This window comes from Tachyglossus aculeatus, chromosome 4 (genome assembly GCF_015852505.1).
Source record: "Tachyglossus aculeatus isolate mTacAcu1 chromosome 4, mTacAcu1.pri, whole genome shotgun sequence".
Taxonomy (NCBI): domain Eukaryota; kingdom Metazoa; phylum Chordata; class Mammalia; order Monotremata; family Tachyglossidae; genus Tachyglossus; species Tachyglossus aculeatus.
Window position 1 is genome coordinate 64357423 of NC_052069.1, and position 18845 is coordinate 64376267.

Genomic DNA, 18845 nt, shown 5'->3' on the forward strand with positions numbered 1-18845 from the left:
GGCTCACAGTCTAGAAGGGGGAGACAGACAACAAAACAATTCTCAACTACTTACAAGGAAGAATATCAACGTAACGATTTTTGTTTTGATTGAAAGATTTGCGTGCATCCTTGATAGAAAATTTACTGAACACTCTCGGAATACTCTGAAAAATATAATTTATTATTATTATAATGATTGCTTGGGCTATCTTATTTTTTACAGAAAACAACTTGAAGTGATAGCAAAAGTAACTGACATTGAATGATTCCTTCCAACTGAAGGATACATATTAAATCATGTTTCTGATAAAATGATTTTCTAAATACATTTGATTCTTTGCATAATATTTAGTACTTGAAAATTGAAATCAATCACTTCCTTCAAAAGTAACTTGGGAATTTTCATCGTATATAACATGACATGAATTGGATTTAACTAAATTGGTAATATAATTTGAGCTTTAATTTGAAAGGTGCAAAACTGCACTAAAATTAAAATGAAAGTGGGAAGCTTTTAGGCTGATTGTGCATTTTTCAAAATGATGCTATCAAAAACCAATTATTACATATTATTGAAATTTAGTAAGAAAAATAACGTATTGGGCTCTTGTTTCTGATAGACTTCCGAAGTGGCTCTTTTCTGGCGCTTTCCCACTGAATACAGAACATGTCTCAATATACGAACTATTTAAAAAAGAAAAGGAGAAATATTTGGGATGAAAATAAATGAACCTCCTTATAATAATGTGTGCTTATAATGCAAACCTCTCAGGACAGATGCCTTAGTAAAATCTCTGCTACTGCCAGACATTTCCACTTGTCTTGTGCCTGGATTCATCAAAGAATCTGTGTCCACATAAACTATGAGAAGCAGTGTGGCCTAGTGGAAAGAGTATGGGCCTAAGAGTCAGAGGACCTGGGTTCTAACCAGGTCCTGCCACTCATTTTTTTAAAATGGTATTTGTTAAGTGCTTACTATGTGCCAAGCACTGTGCTATGCACTAGCGTAGATACAAGACAATCAGTTGAACACAGCCCATTTCCCACACTGAGTTCACCATCTTAATCCCCTTTTTGCAGATGAACCAGCTGAGGCACAGAGAAGTTAAGTATCTTGCCCAAGATCACAGAGCAGACAAGTGGGAGAGCTGGAATTAAAACCCACATTCTCTAGCACCCAGACCTCTTCTCTTTACACTAAGCCACTTGCCTACTGAGTGACCTTGGGCAAGCCAGTTCCTTCACCTACAAAACGGGGATGAAGACTGAACCGTTTGTGGGACAGGGACTGTGTCCAACCTGATTATCTTCTATCTACCCCAGCACTTCGTACGGTGCTTGGCACGTAGTAAGTGCTAAACAAAAACCATAAAAAACAAATTAACAAATAAAAAACTATGCTTCCACTAAAGAGACCAATCATCAGATAATTCCTCTGCCCTTTTGCCATGTTTGGGAAAATGGCGGTTCAGGGAATGAGAAGCATTATGGCAGGATTACCAAGACAACTCTGTCATAATACTTAGTGGTGTGGAATGATATGAGATGAATTTCAACAAAGTAGCTCTGCACAGAGCCGCCGGGAGGACGAAAGGACAGAAATAAACAAGTAAGGCCATGGCTGTCTAATTTCTGCAAATAAACTGATGATCCCTTGAAGTTAGAATTCCTTTGTTATCTGATTGGAAATTTGCTGTTACTCATTTAAGAAGTACCCACCTGAAATTCTGCCAGAAATAGTCTTGCTTCATCCGCAATCTTTCTCTTATATGTTTCCAGCAACACGTCTGAATGAATTGGCTCCACACTCATCAGCTGTTTATCATCATCTTAAAAAAGGTTTATAATTGCATTCTTAGTAATTTTCATTTTCAAATATGCTTGCCTTAAGAAATTGTCCATATGAATAGCTAAATACTTTGTCCTCATTCACCTTCCCCTAAAGTGAAGGCTTAACAGGGTTTTGAAGCCAGAATAATCTGCTTCTTGGTCAGATATCAACATGCATTAAGTCTCCCTGTTCACGATCATCTCTGAGCTACCACTGATTGTCAAGGCATCACTGGGAAGAGGAAATATGAGATGAGAATCTAGTTCTCTCAGTCTTAATTATATATGAGTTCCTAAACTCCACAGTGTAAATACATGGGAATTGTACGTGAACTCTAAAATGCCCATGCCTCCTGATAGCCAAGAGACCACTAGTGGACACAACAATTGGGCCAGAAAGGAAGTGTCCTAGGGCCCCTGGAATGGTGAAGCCATGACTATAAACAGCTAGAGCGACAGATTATTGAATTTAAAATGAAAACGTGAACACTCACCCCTTTCCACCAGCACTATGCACTCATCTGAACTGCTGCGAAAATAATAAGTGTAAACATGAGAAAATGCTCTGAGTCTGATCAAATTAAAAATCAATGTAATATATAGCCTCAAGAAAATCTAAGAATTAATGGGACAAATAGAATTTACAAGCATACAGGATGGTACTCATTTTTTTATTTTGACTTGGGAACGATCTCATTTTTTTAAGCCATTGCTTAATTTTTAAAGATTTACTTCATTCCTTTTGATTTTTTCATGGATATTTATTGTCACGTGAATGAACAAGTTAAATAAATTTCCTGACTGGCAAGTGGTTTTGAGGCCTGTGAAAATCTATGCCGAATGACATTTTAGTAGGTCGCCTTACTCTCAGTCTCTTACATCAAAAAGGCTTACATTCTAGCTGGCTTCTAAGGAAGATGAGTGAAAGGGCTACCCCTCCTCTCTCTTCCCTAGATCTCCTTCTACCATTTATCTTTCTCCAGTGGGTTTTGATGATGGAAGAAGCTATTGTGGAGGGGCTAGTAGAAAGGAAACATAGCAGCCGGTGTCTTCAGGCAGGCATCGGTGACCAAATTCCATCAATGTCTTTAGTGCTTCATCCACTGATGAGGAGGTCACATGGAACAATGACAGGAAAGTAAGAAATATTCTGGGCCTTTGGGAGGGTAAATATCTTACCTTAGCCTTTTTTTGTGCAGGTCATATATTTTATACAAGACCATAAGCAAAGCTAGAGACGTCACAATAATCAAGAATGCCAGGAATATGATCAGTGCTTGAGAATTGTCTACAAATAATAAGAATGGGGTAAATTGAGAAATTTTACATTCCAAATTCAATTAAAAATGTATTTAATATTATTTCTTGTAAAGATAACCCCATACACTTGAGAGCCATCATGTCAATACTGGGGACAGGACATTTTTTTCTTGCAGAGGAAGCTTTCAGAAAAGTAAGTGGAATCTGATCATTTATGGTACTGATGCCTAGTATATTCTTGATCCTACCATCATTAACCACAAACAATACTGAAGTATCTGTTCTAAAGGGGGACACCAATTTTAATGTCTTTAAAACCCACTGATTCAAACATAGACAAAATCAAATTTATGCACCTACTGACACAACTGGACAATTGTTATATATTAGACAACTCTGTATGTTTTTGATACAATTACACAACTACTTTCCACCTAAATTGATTTCCCATCAGGACCGATGTCCAAGCACCTGCCAGGGATGGAGCGTGCAAGCCTTAGTCGGCATGATCCCTGCCCTTGAGGAACTTACACTCTAGCACAGGGGGCAGGTGCTGAAATAAACTACAGTTAGGGGAAAGCGACTTAGTTTAAAGATGTGTACAAGAGTGACTCCCCTACTCCTGGTGGGGTGAGGAGGCCCTGTGGACTCAAGGGTCCTGGAAGTCAGAAGGACCTGGGTTCTGATCCCAGCTCTGCTACTTGCCTCTGCTCCCTGACCCCCCTTAACTGGCCCACCCTACTCCAGCTCTTAATAGTTTGTATCTGCTCTCTGTGGCATCATCGTCTGCCAATTCTATTATTGCCATAGCATATTGATTGCTCAACTACACCCTGTGATGCCATCGCCTACTTTTATCATTGCTACTGTTTTATTGCTTCTGCATCTCAATTGTTAACCCCCCGCAGTACTGTCACTCGCCCTGCTGACCTCACCATGAACTTTCAGTTCCCTTGCTCCCAACTGCCATTCCCATTCCTCACCTTCCCCTTCCCTTCTCCCACCCAGCTGTTTCCCTCCCTCTCACCCACCAAGACCCCTCCCCCTCAACCCCTACCAAGGATTCCTCTGTACCAGCGCAGGTCCTCCGCTTCTCCCTCCCGGCCCCCTTCCTCCCCTTCTCCCCGCCCCCACCCCATCCCAGTTCTCCCTTCCCATCGCCACCCCCCCTTCCCACTCTCCCCGCCCAGGCCCCCGCCAACTCATCCCAATCCAAACCCTCCCCACCCCTCGCACCCTTCCCCCTCCCTCCCCTCCCTTGACAGCTGATGCCAAGTGTGGCCTCTGGAACCCCCGCTCCGTTTTAAGTAAGATCCCTTTCATCCTGGACCTTTTCCTTTCCAGTTCTCTACTCCTCCTCGCCCTAACTGAAACATGGCTGTCGCCGGACGACACGGTCTCTTCTGCTGCTCTCTGCAGTGCAGGCCTCTTCTTCTCCCACTCCCCCAGACTCACCGGAAAAGGAGGAGGTGTCGGTTTCCTTCTCGCCCCCCAATGTCGCTTTCGCACTATCCCTCCTCCCCCTTCCCTTTCCTTCCCTTCCTTTGAAGCCCACATTATTCGCCTCTACCACCCCCTCCAGATTCTTGTAGCCGTCATCTACCGCCCTCCGGGCCCCACTTCCAACTTCTTTAACGACTTTGACCCCTTCCTCACATTCCTTCTCTCCTTCTCCATGCCCACTCTGATCCTCGGAGACTTCAATATCCACATGGATATCCCTAACGACTCCTCTGCCGCCTGCCTTCTATCTCTCCTTGGAGCTGCCAACCTCTTCCTCCACCCCACCTCACCCACTCACCAACTTGGTCATACCCTCGACCTCATCATCTCCTACCGCTGCACTGTGTCCACCCTCACCAACTCTGTGATCCCTCTCTCTGATCATAATCTTCTCACCTGCCTCCTCACTCACACACCTTTCCCCCGTAAATCCGTATTACTCCCTCACAGAGATCTCCGCTCTCTGGACCCCACCCATCTTTCGGAACGCCTCACACCCCACCTCGCCGCCCTCTCCTCTCTACCCAGTCTTGATGATCAGATTACTGCTCTCAACTCTACCCTTTCTACTCAGCTAGACTCGCTCGCTCCCCTTTCCCTTCGCCGCTCTCGCACCACTAACCCACAGCCCTGGATCACTGCCACTGTCCGCCTCCTTCGCTCTTATGCTCGAGCTGCCGAACGCTGCTGGCGAAAGTCTAAACACCATGCCAACCTCGTTCACTTCAAGTTTATCCTTTCCTGCCTTAACTCAGCCCTCTCTTCTGCCAGACAAAACTATTTCTCCTCCCTTATTGACACCCATGCCCATCACCCCCGCCAGCTCTTCCGTACATTCAACTCCCTTCTCAGGCCCCCAGTTCCTCCCCCTCCTCCTTCCCTCACCCCCAACGATCTGGCCTCCTACTTCATTAACAAAATTAAATCCATCAGGTCCGACCTCCCCAAAGTCTCTTCCCCCCTTTCTCCAACCCCCCGGCTCTCAACACTCTCTGCTACTCTCCCATCCTTCCCAGCGGTATCCTCAGAGGAACTCTCCTCCCTCCTCTCAAGTGCTACTCCGGCCACCTGTGCTTCTGACCCCATTCCCTCTCATCTTATGAAATCTCTCGCTCCATCCCTTCTCCCCTCCTTAACTTCCATCTTCAACCACTCACTCTCCACTGGTTCCTTCCCCTCTGCCTTCAAACATGCCCATGTCTCTCCCATCCTAAAAAAACCCTCTCTTGACCCCACCTCACCTTCTAGTTATCGTCCCATATCCCTCCTACCATTCCTTTCCAAACTCCTTGAACGAGTTGTCTACACGCGCTGCCTAGAATTCCTCAACAACAACTCTCTCCTCGACCCCCTCCAGTCTGGCTTCCGTCCCCTTCATTCCACGGAAACTGCGCTCTCAAAGGTCACCAATGACCTCCTGCTTGCCAAATCCAATGGCTCATACTCTGTCCTAATCCTCCTCGACCTCTCAGCTGCCTTTGACACTGTGGACCACCCCCTTCTCCTCCACACGTTATCTGACCTTGGCTTCACAGACTCCGTCCTCTCCTGGTTCTCCTCTTATCTCTCCGGTCGCTCTTTCTCAGTCTCTTTTGCAGGCTCCTCCTCCCCCTCCCATCCTCTTACGGTGGGGGTTCCCCAAGGTTCAGTGCTTGGTCCCCTTCTGTTCTCAATATACACTCACTCCCTTGGTGACCTCATTCGCTCCCACGGCTTCAACTATCATCTCTACGCTGATGACACCCAGATCTCCATCTCTGCCCCTGCTCTCTCCCCCTCCCTCCAGGCTCGCATCTCCTCCTGCCTTCAGGACATCTCCATCTGGATGTCCGCCCGCCACCTAAAGCTCAACATGTCGAAGACTGAGCTCCTTGTCTTCCCTCCCAAACCTTGTCCTCTCCCTGACTTTCCCATCTCTGTTGACGGCACTACCATCCTTCCCGTCTCACAAGCCCGCAACCTTGGTGTCATCCTCGACTCCGCTCTCTCATTCACCCCTCACATCCAAGCCGTCACCAAAACCTGCCGGTCTCAGCTCCGCAACATTGCCAAGATCCGCCCTTTCCTCTCCATCCAAACTGCTACCCTGCTCATTCAAGCTCTCATCCTATCCCGTCTGGACTACTGCACTAGCCTTCTCTCTGATCTCCCATCCTCGTGTCTCTCTCCACTTCAATCCATACTTCATGCTGCTGCCCGGATTATCTTTGTCCAGAAACGCTCTGGACATATTACTCCCCTCCTCAAAAACCTCCAATGGCTACCGATCAATCTGCGCATCAGGCAGAAACTCCTCACCCTGGGCTTCAAGGCTGTCCATCACCTCGCCCCCTCCTACCTCACCTCCCTTCTCTCCTTCTACTGCCCAGCCTGCACCCTCCGCTCCTCCACCACTAATCTCCTCACTGTACCTCGCTCTCGCCTGTCCCGCCATCGACCCCCGGCCCACGTCATCCCCCGGGCCTGGAATGCCCTCCCTCTACCCATCCGCCAAGCTAGCTCTCTTCCTCCCTTCAAGGCCCTGCTGAGAGCTCACCTCCTCCAGGAGGCCTTCCCAGACTGAGCCCCTTCTTTCCTCTCCCCCTCGTCCCCCTCTCCATCCCCCCGTCTTACCTCCTTCCCTTCCCCACAGCACCTGTATATATGGTTGTAGATATTTATTACTCTATTTATTTATTTATTTATTTATTTTACTTGTACATTTCTATCCTACTTATTTTATTTTGTTGGTATGTTTGGTTCTGTTCTCTGTCTCCCCCTTTTAGACTGTGAGCCCACTGTTGGGTAGGGACTGTCTCTATGTGATGCCAATTTGTACTTCCCAAGCACTTAGTACAGTGCTCTGCACATAGTAAGCGCTCAATAAATACGATTGATTGATTGATTGATTGCCTGCTGTAAGCGCTCAATAAATACGATTGATTGATTGATTGATTGCTGTGTGACCTTGGGCAAGTCACTTCAATTTGCTGTGCTTCAGTTCTCTCATTGGGGCTTGAGACTGTGAGTTCCATTTGAGACAAGGACTGTATCCAGCCCGATTTGCTTGTATCCCCTCTATACTCTAAGCTCACTGTGGGCAGGGAATGTGTTTGTTATACTTTTATATTGTACTCTCCCAAGCACTTTATAGTGCTCTGCACACAGTAAGTGCTCAATAAATATGATTGACTGAAGAGTTATGATCCTCCCACTTTTGTTAACTCCACTGTTAAACAGAGACTGGGAAGTCCAGAGCTCATTCTTTGACTCTAGAATGGACCACATTTTAGAAACAAAGCTGCCTAGACTTGAAACTATCTAATCTCCATTGGTAGCCTTTTCCTATGTCATAATTTGTTGGAGTATTTATTAAGCTTGTGCCAAACCTCACACTAAGCACTAATATTTCTTTCAATGTCTAATCCAATTTTTCTTGTTTCATCTGAACCCTATACTCTGTTTTCCATGAAACAGAGCATTTCCTTAGTTGAGAAATGTTTTCATATAGTTGGAGACATTATATATCTCACCAATAAATAACCTTAGTAGTTTTTCACCCTTTGGATCTACTTCCCAAGTGCATTGGGTTCCCCCCTGCCCCAGGCACATTTTCTTCCCTTCTTTAAGATTAAATTGCTGAATTGAAGGGGAAGGAGAAAGAGAAAGGGGAAAATAAAGGGGAAGAGGGAGAAAAGGAAAAGTAATTCTATTTAATTCTATTTTGATACGATTTTGATACCTCTCTACATGTTTTGTTTTGTTGTCTGTCTCCCCCTTCTAGACTGTGAGCCCGTTGTTGGGTAGGGACCGGCTCTATATGTTGCCGACCTGTACTTACCAAATGCATAGTACAGTGCTCTGCACACAGTAAGCACTCAATAAATATGATTGAATAAATGAATGAAAAAGTAGGAGAAAAAAAGGAGGGGAAAATGAAAGTGAAGAGAGGGAATCAATCAATCATATTTATTGAGCGCTTACTATGTGCAGAGCACTGTACTAAGCACATGGGAAGTACAAATTGGCAACATATACAGTCCCTACCCAACATTGGGCTCACAGTCTAAAAGGGGGAGACAGAGAACAAAACCAAACATACTAACAAAATAAAATAAATAGAATAGATATGTACATGTAAAATAAATAAATGAATAAATAGAGTAATAAATATGTACAAACATATACATATATACAGGTGCTGTGGGGAAGGGAAGTAGGTAAGATGGGGGATGGAGAGGGGGATGAGGGGGAGAGGAAGGAAGGGGCTCAGTCTGGGAAGGCCTCCTGAAGGAGGTGAGCTCTCAGCAGGGCCTTGAAGGGAGGAAGAGAGCTAGCTTGGCGGATGGGCAGAGGGAGGGCATTCCAGGCCCGGGGGATGACAAAGGAGGAGGAAAAGGAGGACCAGGAAGAGACAGACCATTTATTTTCTTTTCCACTGCTACCCATCCCCAAGCTATTCGTTTCCCAACCTTTCTCTTCTCCTCCTCCTTTTAACTGGGTCTAACTGCTGCTACCCATACTACTACTCGGGAAACAGCATGGCTCAGTGGAAAGAGTACGGGCTTTGGAGTCAGAGGTCAGGGCTTCAAATCCCGGCTCTGCCAATTGTCAGCTGTGTGACTTTGGGCAAGTGACTTAACTTCTCTGGGCCTCATTTACCTCATCTGTAAAATGGGGATTAAGACTGTGAGCCCCACGTGGGACAGCCTGATCACCTTGTAACCTCCCCAGCGCTTAGAACAGTGCTTTGCACATAGTAAGCACTTAATAAATGCTATTATTATTATTATTACTCCTTGCAGCTGGTACTCACCATCCCTTTCCCCTCTGACATCACTACCTCCTGGCCCCAGCAATATTATTTTAACTCAAGCAGAAGGTGAGTAGTGTAGGGGCTGCAGGAGCTGGAGAAGCAGCAGTTGGCCTGAGGGGGGAAGGGAAAAGATCCAAAAGATCCAAATGGGGAAGGTGAGGGGCACAGGCTGGTGGAAAATATGGTCCAGCCATAACAATCCCTTAGTCAAAAGGAAATACATCATCCAGCCATGTAGGGAACACCTATTCATAGTCCCAGAGGCAAATCTGCTGTGGTGGTGATGGGAAGAGTGGTGGCAGTTGGGACTGCATTGTCACCACTGAAAAAGGCTCATCTTCCTCCTTGTCCTCTTCTTCAGCCAACTGGGTCCTGCCCCACTGTTTATACTTCACGTTACTGTCCGGATCATCTTTGTGCAGAAACGTTCCGGGAATGTTACTCCCCTCCTCAAAAATCTCCAGTGGCTACCAATCAACTTACGCATCAGGCAAAAACTAGTCACTTTCAGCTTCAAGGCTGTCCATCACCTCGCCCCCTCCTACCTCACCTCCCTTCTTTCCTTCTACAGCCCAGCCTGCACCCTCGGCTCCTCTGCCGCTAATCTCCTCACTGTGCCTCGTTCTAGCCTGTTCCGCCGTCGACCCCCGGCCCATGTCCTCCCCCTGGCCTGGAATGCCCTCCCTCCGCACATCTGCCAAGCTAGCTCTCTTCCTCCCTTCAAAGCCCTACTGAGAGCTCACCTCCTCCAGGAGGCCTTCCTCTCCCCCTCCCCATCCCCCCGGCCCTACATCCTTCCCCTCCCCACAGCACCTGTATATGTTTGTACAGATTTATTACTCTATTTTATTTGTACATATTTACTGTTCTATTTATTTTACTTTGTTAATATGTTTTGATTCTGTCTCCCTAGTCTAGACTGTGAGCCTGCTGTTGGGTAGAGACCGTCTCTACATGTTTCCAACTTGTATTTCCCAAGCACTTAGTACAGTGCTCTGCACACAGTAAGTGCTCAATAAATACGATTGAATGAATGAATACCTTAAATAGCCGGCCGGGACAAAGGACAAGCCCCAGAGGTAAGGATGCTCTCCATTTTGGTTTCCTTTTCAGGCGCTATTCTGCACTTCTCCCCATTTACAGTTGGGAGAACAAAGGGTTTACACTGAGTCCTTGCCTATGATCACATCCCTTCAGTGCATGGCCAGGAGACACTAGTTCATCCTCCCTTAAGTCTAACTAGTCTTCCAAGTTTCCCCTTCCAGAAACTCACAGGCTTCTTCTGCAGCTCGGAGACCAGCATATTTTCCATTTGGCTTCTAATTGTGAATTGTTTCACTGCATTAGATCACAACAGTTAGATCTAGCATTCTAATGAGAAGCAGCATGGCTTAGTGGAAAGAGCACTTCTGGTAGTCAGAAGGACATGGGTTCTAGTCCTAACTTCACCATATTTCTGCTGTATAACCTTACGCAAGTTACTTCACTTCTCTGAGCCTCAGTTACCTCATCTGTAAAATGGGGATTAAGAGAGTGAGTCTGATGTGGGACAGGGTCTGTGTCCAACCTACCTTTTATCTACCCCAGCGTCAGATTACTTTGCACAAAGTAATCACTTAAAAAGTACCATAATCATTATTAATTATTATCATCATTCTGGCCTCCCAAAATAGGTTGGTTAGGAATCACATCCAGCTCTAAAGCTTCAACTACAATGTTGATACTCAGGATGCTAAGTAATCGGAGTGCAAATTACTTGGAATAAATTGCAATAATTGTTTTCTAAGGATACATCTGCTTTTAGAGGCACAAAAGGTTTCTATAACAAGAACTAATGAAGAGCAATGCTAAAATAAATATTTAAGTTCATAACAAGAACTATGTTAGAGATTTATTCTGAAAATTCAGTGAATGATAACTTACATCGTGTCGCTTTTGTTATGGAGATTTCTTCCCCCCTATATGCTCCATTGAAAACTGCAATCTGAACAACATGCAATGAAAAATTGTTCAACACAATACTGATCATGCAAATGAGCACCTCATGAAGTGTTTTCCAAATTCAGTAAAATCTCTTTATATTGAATCCCTTCAGATAGTGCAGTTTACCACAGGTCCTGGCAAATTTTAAAAGAACTCCAGGATCAAAACTTCCAGATTTCCAAACCATCAGCATTTTCCCTGTTTCATTGTAAAAATATTTAGACACATGATTTCAAAGATAAATTTAAAACACCCTTCATGTGTAATTTAAAAACTGAAGCAAGATTGCTTGAGAACTGTCAATCTCTATATGTTCAGTTTAGGAAAAAATGCAAAAAAAAAGGAGAAACTGTGAATGTCCGTGTGGCACTGTGGTCATCTTAACTTTGATATCACCACAAATTATATGTATGAACCGATGTGAGAACATATATAATAATAATAATGATGGCATTTGTTAAGCACTTACTATGTGCAAAACACTGTTCTAAGTGCTGGTATTCACTCAGTTTCTGGGATACTGTGATGTGGAAATCAGACCTTGAATGAGAAGGATGTAGACATTAGGTGTGAGATGACAATTCCCCATAAACTGAGGGCCATCTGAGACAAAAACTGTGTCCAACCTGAATGTCATGTTTCTACCCCATTACTTACTACAGTGCCTGACAAATAGTTACTGCTTAACAAATGCCACAATTTCGTTATTATGATTATTACTGATAATAATATTCACACATAGCCAGGTTCTCAGAGAACAGGAAAAGGTTCATCCATAGTTAAAAAGAGATTATGTTAAAGCTATTTCCTCCACTAAAACACAGGGATACAGGAGAGTTTCATTTACTTTGGTGTTCAATCAAGAGTAATGTGGGATGTACTTAAGGTGGCAATTTTTGACCATTGTACGCTCCTAGATTATCAAGGGAGACACAATCAGAAGAAGCGGATGTTTGCTAGTCAAAAAGAGAATGGAACAAAACAGGGTATTTCAACAAAAAAGATGGACTCTAGTCGAATTCTTCAATTCTTTGCTTACTTTTGTTTATATTATATTGTCCAACTCCCTCTCTGGATTATAAAGTCCTTGTGGACAGGGGACTTGTCTACCAACTCCATTGTATTGTGCTCTTCCAATAACTTAGTACAATGCGATGCACACAGCAAGTGCTCAGTGTATACTGTTCATTGATTGGTGATTTATATGTACGGAAGTTCTGTGGGAGTGAGGTAAAAACCAAAGTCCTTAAGGATATAGGCCTAAGTGCTTAGGACAGTGTGTGTATTAAGTGCTCAAAAAGCAAATTGATTAATTGATTGGAGGGCAAAGGCTCAATCACTCACTCAATGGCATTTATTGGGCCCTTACTATGCACAGAGCACTGAACAAAGCACTTGGGGGAGTACACTACAATAGAATTATTCATTCATTCAATCATATTTATTAGTGCTTATTGTGTGCAGAACATTAAGTGCTTGAAAGAGTACAATACAATAAACATCCAGATTCCCTAACCACAACAAGCTATCAGTCTAGAGGGGGAGACAGACATTAATATAAATAAATTACAGATATGTACATAAGTGCTGTGGGGCTGGGAGGTGGCATGAATAAAGGGAGAAAGTCAGGGCAATGCAGAATGGAGTGGGAGAAGAGGAAAAGGAGTGCTCAGTTAGGGAATGCCTCTTGGAGGAGATGTGCCTTCAGCAAGGTTTTGAAGGGTGGGGATTTGAGAAGGGAGGCCATTCCAGAACAGAAGGAGGATGTAGGCTAAGGTTCGGTAGCAAAATAGATGAGATCACGGTACAGTAAAAGCTTAGCATTAGAGGAGTGAAGTGTGCGAGCTGGGATGTAGTAGGAGAGTTGCAAGGGACTGTCAAATGGGGCAAGGTGGTGGACTGCTTTAAAGCCATTGCTGAGGAGTTTTTGTTTGATGCTGAGTGGATGGGCAAACACTGGAGTTTTCTTTTGAGGACTAGGGTGATACGTCCTGAACATTTTTGTAGAAAAATGATCCAGGCAGCAGAGTGAAGTATGAACTGGAGTAGGTAGAGACAGGAGGCTGGGAGGTAAGCAAGGAGGCTGATATAGTAATCAAGGAGGGACAGGATAAGTGATTGGATTAACGTGGTAGAAGTTTGGATGGAGTGGAAAGGGTGGATTTTAGCTATGTTGTGAAGGTGGGACCGACAGGATTTAGTGATGGATTGAATGAGAGAGAGGAATCAAGGATAATGCCAAGGTTACAGGTTTGTGAGACAGAAAGGATGGTGGTGCAATCTACAGTGATGGGGAAGTCAAGGGGAGGATAGGGTATGAGATGGAAGACAAGGAGTTCTGTTTTGGATACGTTAAGCTTAAGGTGATGGGAGGACTTCCAAGTAGAGATGTCTTGAAGGCAGGAGGAAATCTGAAACTGCAGAGAGGGAGAGAGATCAGGGGTGGAGATGCCATCCACATAGAGGTGGTAGTTGAAGCCATGGGAGCAAACGAGTTCTCCAAGGGAGTGGGTGTAGGTGGAGAATAGAAGGGATCCCAGAACTGAACTTTTATGGACCCCCACAGTTTAGGGGCAGAAAGGCCCTACTGAGAGCTCACCTCCAGGAGGCCTTCCCAGACTGAGCCCCCTCCTTCCTCTCCCCCTCCTCCCCCTCTCCATCCCCCCGCCTTACCTCCTTCCCTTCCCCACAGCACCTGTATATATATATATATATATATGTTTGTACGTATTTATTACTCAATTTATTTATTTTACTTGTACATATTTATTCTATTTATTTTATTTTGTTAATATGTTTTATTTTGTTCTCTGTCTTCCCCCTTCTAGACTGTGAGCCCACTGTTGGGTAGGGATCGTCTCTATATGTTGCCAAATTGTACTCCCCAAGCGCTTAGTACAGTGCTCTGCACACAGTAAGCACTCAATATGATTGAATGAATGAATGAAAGAGGAGGAGCCTACAAAGGCTGAGAATGAGCAGCCGGAGATCTAAGAGGAGAACCAGAAGAGGACATTGTCAGTGAAGCAAAGTTTGGATAATGTTTCCAGGAGAAGGGGGTGGTCAACAGTGTCAAAGACAGCTGAGAGGTCATAGGGGATAAGGATAGAATAAAGGTCATTGGATTTGGCAAGAAGGAGATCATGGTGACCTTTGAGAGGGTGGTTTCTGTGGAGTGAAAGGGATGGAGGCCATATTGGAGAGGGTCAAGAAGAGAACTGAAGGAGAGGAATTTGAGACAGCGAGTATAGAAAACTAGGTCAAGGATTTTGGAGAGGAATGGTAGGAGGGAGATTGGGCTATAAATGGAGGGAGCCATGGGATCAAAGGAGGGTTTTTTTAGGATAAGGCAGACACAGGCATGTTTGAAATCAGTGGGGAGGAAGCCATTGGAGAGCAAACAGTTGAAGATGGCTGTTAGAGAAGAAGGAAGGGAAGGGGCACGAGTTTTGTTAGGTTGCGAAGGAATAGGGTTGGATGCACAGGTAGAGGGGGTGGATTTTAAGGGAAGGCAGGAAATCTCCTCTAGAGATACTGCTGGGAAAGATGGGAGAGTTGAAAAGGGGGAAGGAAAGTTTAGGAGGTACTGGGAATGGGCAGGGCAGATTTTAGGGCAATCATGCCTGTCAATTAGCAGATACGTATGTTCACTGCCCATGATGAGCTTACAGTCTAGAGGGGGAAACAGCAATCAACATGAATGCATAATTTATAATATATAAGTTAAAGATATGTACATAAGTGGTACAGGGCTGTGGGTGGGGCAAATATCAAATGTCAAAAGGTCACAGATCCAAATGCCTAGACAATGCAGGAGGGAGAGTGAGCCGGGGTAAAGAGGGTTTAATCAGGAAAGTCCACTTGGAGATATGACATTAATAATGCTTTGAAAGTGGACAGAATGATAGTCTGGCATATGTGGAGAAGGAGAGAGTTCCAGGCTAGGAGAAGGATGTGGGAAAAGGGTTTGCAACAAGATAGATGAGATTGGAGCATAGTGAATAAGGAGACGCTAAAGGAGCAGAGTGTATGGTATGGGCTATAATAGGAGATTAGTGAGGTGTGGTAGGATGGGTAAGCTGATTGAGTGCTTTAAAGCTGATTCATTCATTCATTCAATCATATTTATTGAGTGCTTACTGTGTGCAGAGCACTGTACTAAGCACATGGGAAGTACAAGTTGGCAACATATAGAGACGGTCCCTACCCAACAGTGGGCTCACAGTCTAGAAGGGGGTGGAGGATAAGGATGGTAATGGTAAGGAGTTTCTGTTTCTGTTTGATGGGCAGCCACTGGAGGTTCTTGAGGAGTGTTTTGCACACAGTAAGCACTCACATGCAATTGAATGAATGAATGCTTGAGGAGTGGGTAGACATGGACTGAACATTTTTGTTGTAAATGATCCATACAACAGAGTGAAGTATGGATTGGGGTGGGGAGAGACTGAAGGCTGGGAGGTCAGTGAAGAGGCAGATGCAATAGTCAAGGTAGGATAGGCTAAGGGTTTGGATCAGCATGGTAACAGTTTGTAAGGAGAAGAAAGGTTGGATTTAGCAGTGTTATTAAGGTAGAACTGCCAGGATTTGGTGACAGACTATGTAGACGGAATGAGATAAGATGAGGACAATGCCAAGGTTACAGGCTTGTGAGATAGGAAGGATAGTGGTGTTATCTACAGTGATGGGAAAAACGGGGGAAGACAGGGTTTAGGTGGGAAAATAGATGAGGTGATTTAAGTACGACTTTGAAGATGGAGAGAGCAGTGGTCTGTCGGACGTGACTAGGGAGGGAGTTCCAGATTCATTCAATCGTATTTCTTGAGCACTTACTGTGTGCAGAGCACTGTACTAAGCGCTTGGGAAGTACAATTTGGCAACATATAGAGACGGTCCCTACCCAACAGTGGGCTCACAGTCCAGATGGAGGATGTAGGTAAGGTGACAAGCAGTGTTGCCAAGGAGATAGAGCATGGTAGTAGGACCTGGGTTCTAATCCTGGATCCACCACTTGTCTGCTGTGAGACCCTGGGCAAGTCACTTAAGTCCTCTGTGCCTCCATTACCTCATCTGTAAAATAGGGATTAAGACTGTGAGCCCCATGTGGGACCCGGACTACCCCACCTGATTAAGCTTGTATCTACCCCACTGCTTAGCCTGGGCCTGCTGCTTAGCCTGCTGGGCCTGGAATGCCCTCCCTCTGCCCATCCGCCAAGCTAGCTCTCTTCCTCCCTTCAAGGCCCTGCTGAGAGCTCACCTCCTCCAGGAGGCCTTCCCAGACTGAGCCCCTTCTTTCCTCTCCCCCTCGTCCCCCTCTCCATCCCCCCGTCTTACCTCCTTCCCTTCCCCACAGCACCTGTATATATGTATATACGGTTGCACATATTTATTACTCTATTTATTTATTTATTTATTTATTTTACTTGTACATTTCTATCCTACTTATTTTATTTTGTTGGTATGTTTGGTTCTGTTCTCTGTCTCCCCCTTTTAGACTGTGAGCCCACTGTTGGGTAGGGACTGTCTCTATGTGATGCCAATTTGTACTTCCCAAGCGCTTAGTACAGTGCTCTGCACATAGTAAGCGCTCAATAAATACGATTGATTGATTGATTGATTAGAACAGTGCTTGGCATAGAGTAACTGCTTTAACAAATACCATAATAAAGGGTTAGGCAGTGAGAAGATGAAATCAAGGTACAGGGAGTAGGCTGGCACTAAATAGAGAGATGTGGGTGTGCTGGGTTGAAGGAGGCTTAAGCACAATAAGGTAGAAAAAGGAGAGGTTGTTTGATGCAAAGATGGATGAGCAACCATTAGAATTCTTTTTTTAGGAGAGAAGAGACAGACTGAGAATCCTGTAAGAAAAATGATCTTAGCACACAGATTGTCTTGAAGAAACATAAGGACATCTGGAGAGAAGGGGATGCGGAGTTGAACTGTAGTAACAATGTCAACTATCTAATCTTAGGTGGTTCTGATTGGATTTCCTTCATTAATATTTTTACCTTTTCAAGAATTGTTTTACTACATCAGCCTCTAAAGACTCATTAAACTACTCCTGTCCTGGGAAGGGAAATATTTTGAGTTTTCTTGGGCACTAGGGATGAACCCAGGTGTAAGATTTCTTAACCCAGTAGTCCCCTTAGGGTTCCTCCTGCTAGGAAGACTGGAGGAAGCCCAGTTACCACAAAGTATTAAATAGCATGCTTTTTAAAACAATGTATTTTGCTTGAAACACATTCAGTTATCTTACCGTAAATTTGTACTCGGTTGAATATTGAAGATCTTTTATATCGAAAGTGCATCTTGACTGATTTAACTGAACCATTTTATCCTCCTTCTCATATATCAATATGAAGTCTTCTCTGGGACCTCTTAAATTTTTGGTTTTCTCACAGATAACTTGAATATGATTATCAGACACGAGTTTTATAGAAGGATTTTCCACTGGGCCGGGCCCTATTAAAAGAATGAATGATATTTTGTATTTTAATACTTCAGGAGCATCTTAGCTATTTGAATTTGGTTACTGAGTCGTAGGTTCATTACACCAAGTACTAAGTGGGAGACCAATCCAAATGTGTGGACTCGAACTCCTGGGCCTTCTCTAGGAAAGGATAACTGAAAAAAGAAAGGCAAGTGTGATATATCCCATGAGGAGTTTAAGAAGCTGAAAGATGCAGAGGGACACTACACCTCCTACTAGATAGGGGCATACATGCTATCAGGTATGTCAGACCCCTTTACTTCCCAAGTGACGTACTGCCAAAGAAGGGGCACCCCAAAGACATTCTGGGAGAGAACCCATTGGGCAGAGGACCAAGCAGCCAAAGGGAGCTTCTCCTGCCACAGTTCAGATGTGCAAACAACTTTTACTTTGGAAATTCTGCTCTGCACCATACAGGAGAGACCCAGGACCCCAGTAATTCCCACAGATGCAAACAGGATGCCACCTTGCAACCCTCACCTGATGTTCAGGGACCAGAATGAAAGACAGCTACTTGCCTAAACATGAGAGAAACCAGCTTTTTCCTGATGTGCCTCATTTATGTCATCATGTGTCCATTTTCCTTCTGTCTATCCCATCTGCCAAAGCCAGCCCACTATGCTACTGGATCAGCTAGATCATTATTATTATCTTCATCAATGGAATTATTAATTCCATAATGTGTTAAATTTCCTTTCAATCCAAGTTCTCTACTGTTTAACAACTGTGATTCAATGGCTCAAGGCACAGAAAGAGGCCAGGGTGATGAGAACCTTCATCCTGAGCAGTTTCCCAAAAATCAACTGTCTTCCCCAGAGGTAGAGCAGGGGAGCACTAGTGTTCAATAGCTAAGAATTCTGTAATGATAGTATACCACTACTGAAAAAAGAGAGAAGAAAATTCCAGGAATGAGATGTCCTGGGAGCACGGTAACACCGGTGGCAAAATTACTGAGAGGGAGAACGTGCACACCTGTATTAATCCAACACAATCCCCATGGTTTTTT

General features: G+C 44.4%; 1 protein-coding gene across 4 annotated transcripts in view; it reads right to left on the bottom strand.

Moving 5' to 3' along the window:
- The window catches only part of PTPRC (protein tyrosine phosphatase receptor type C), a 178696-nt gene that overhangs the window by 32081 nt on the left and 127770 nt on the right, over positions 1–18845 (bottom strand). For all 4 annotated transcript variants that reach the window (XM_038745370.1, XM_038745369.1, XM_038745372.1 and 1 more), the window contains 6 exons: positions 17606–17811; positions 11293–11353; positions 2991–3099; positions 2306–2340; positions 1701–1810; positions 55–145 (listed from right to left, as the gene is read on the bottom strand). In XM_038745370.1, coding sequence (XP_038601298.1) covers positions 55–145; positions 1701–1810; positions 2306–2340; positions 2991–3099; positions 11293–11353; positions 17606–17811 — 612 coding nt within the window. The remainder of the gene's footprint in view (positions 1–54; positions 146–1700; positions 1811–2305; positions 2341–2990; positions 3100–11292; positions 11354–17605; positions 17812–18845) is intronic.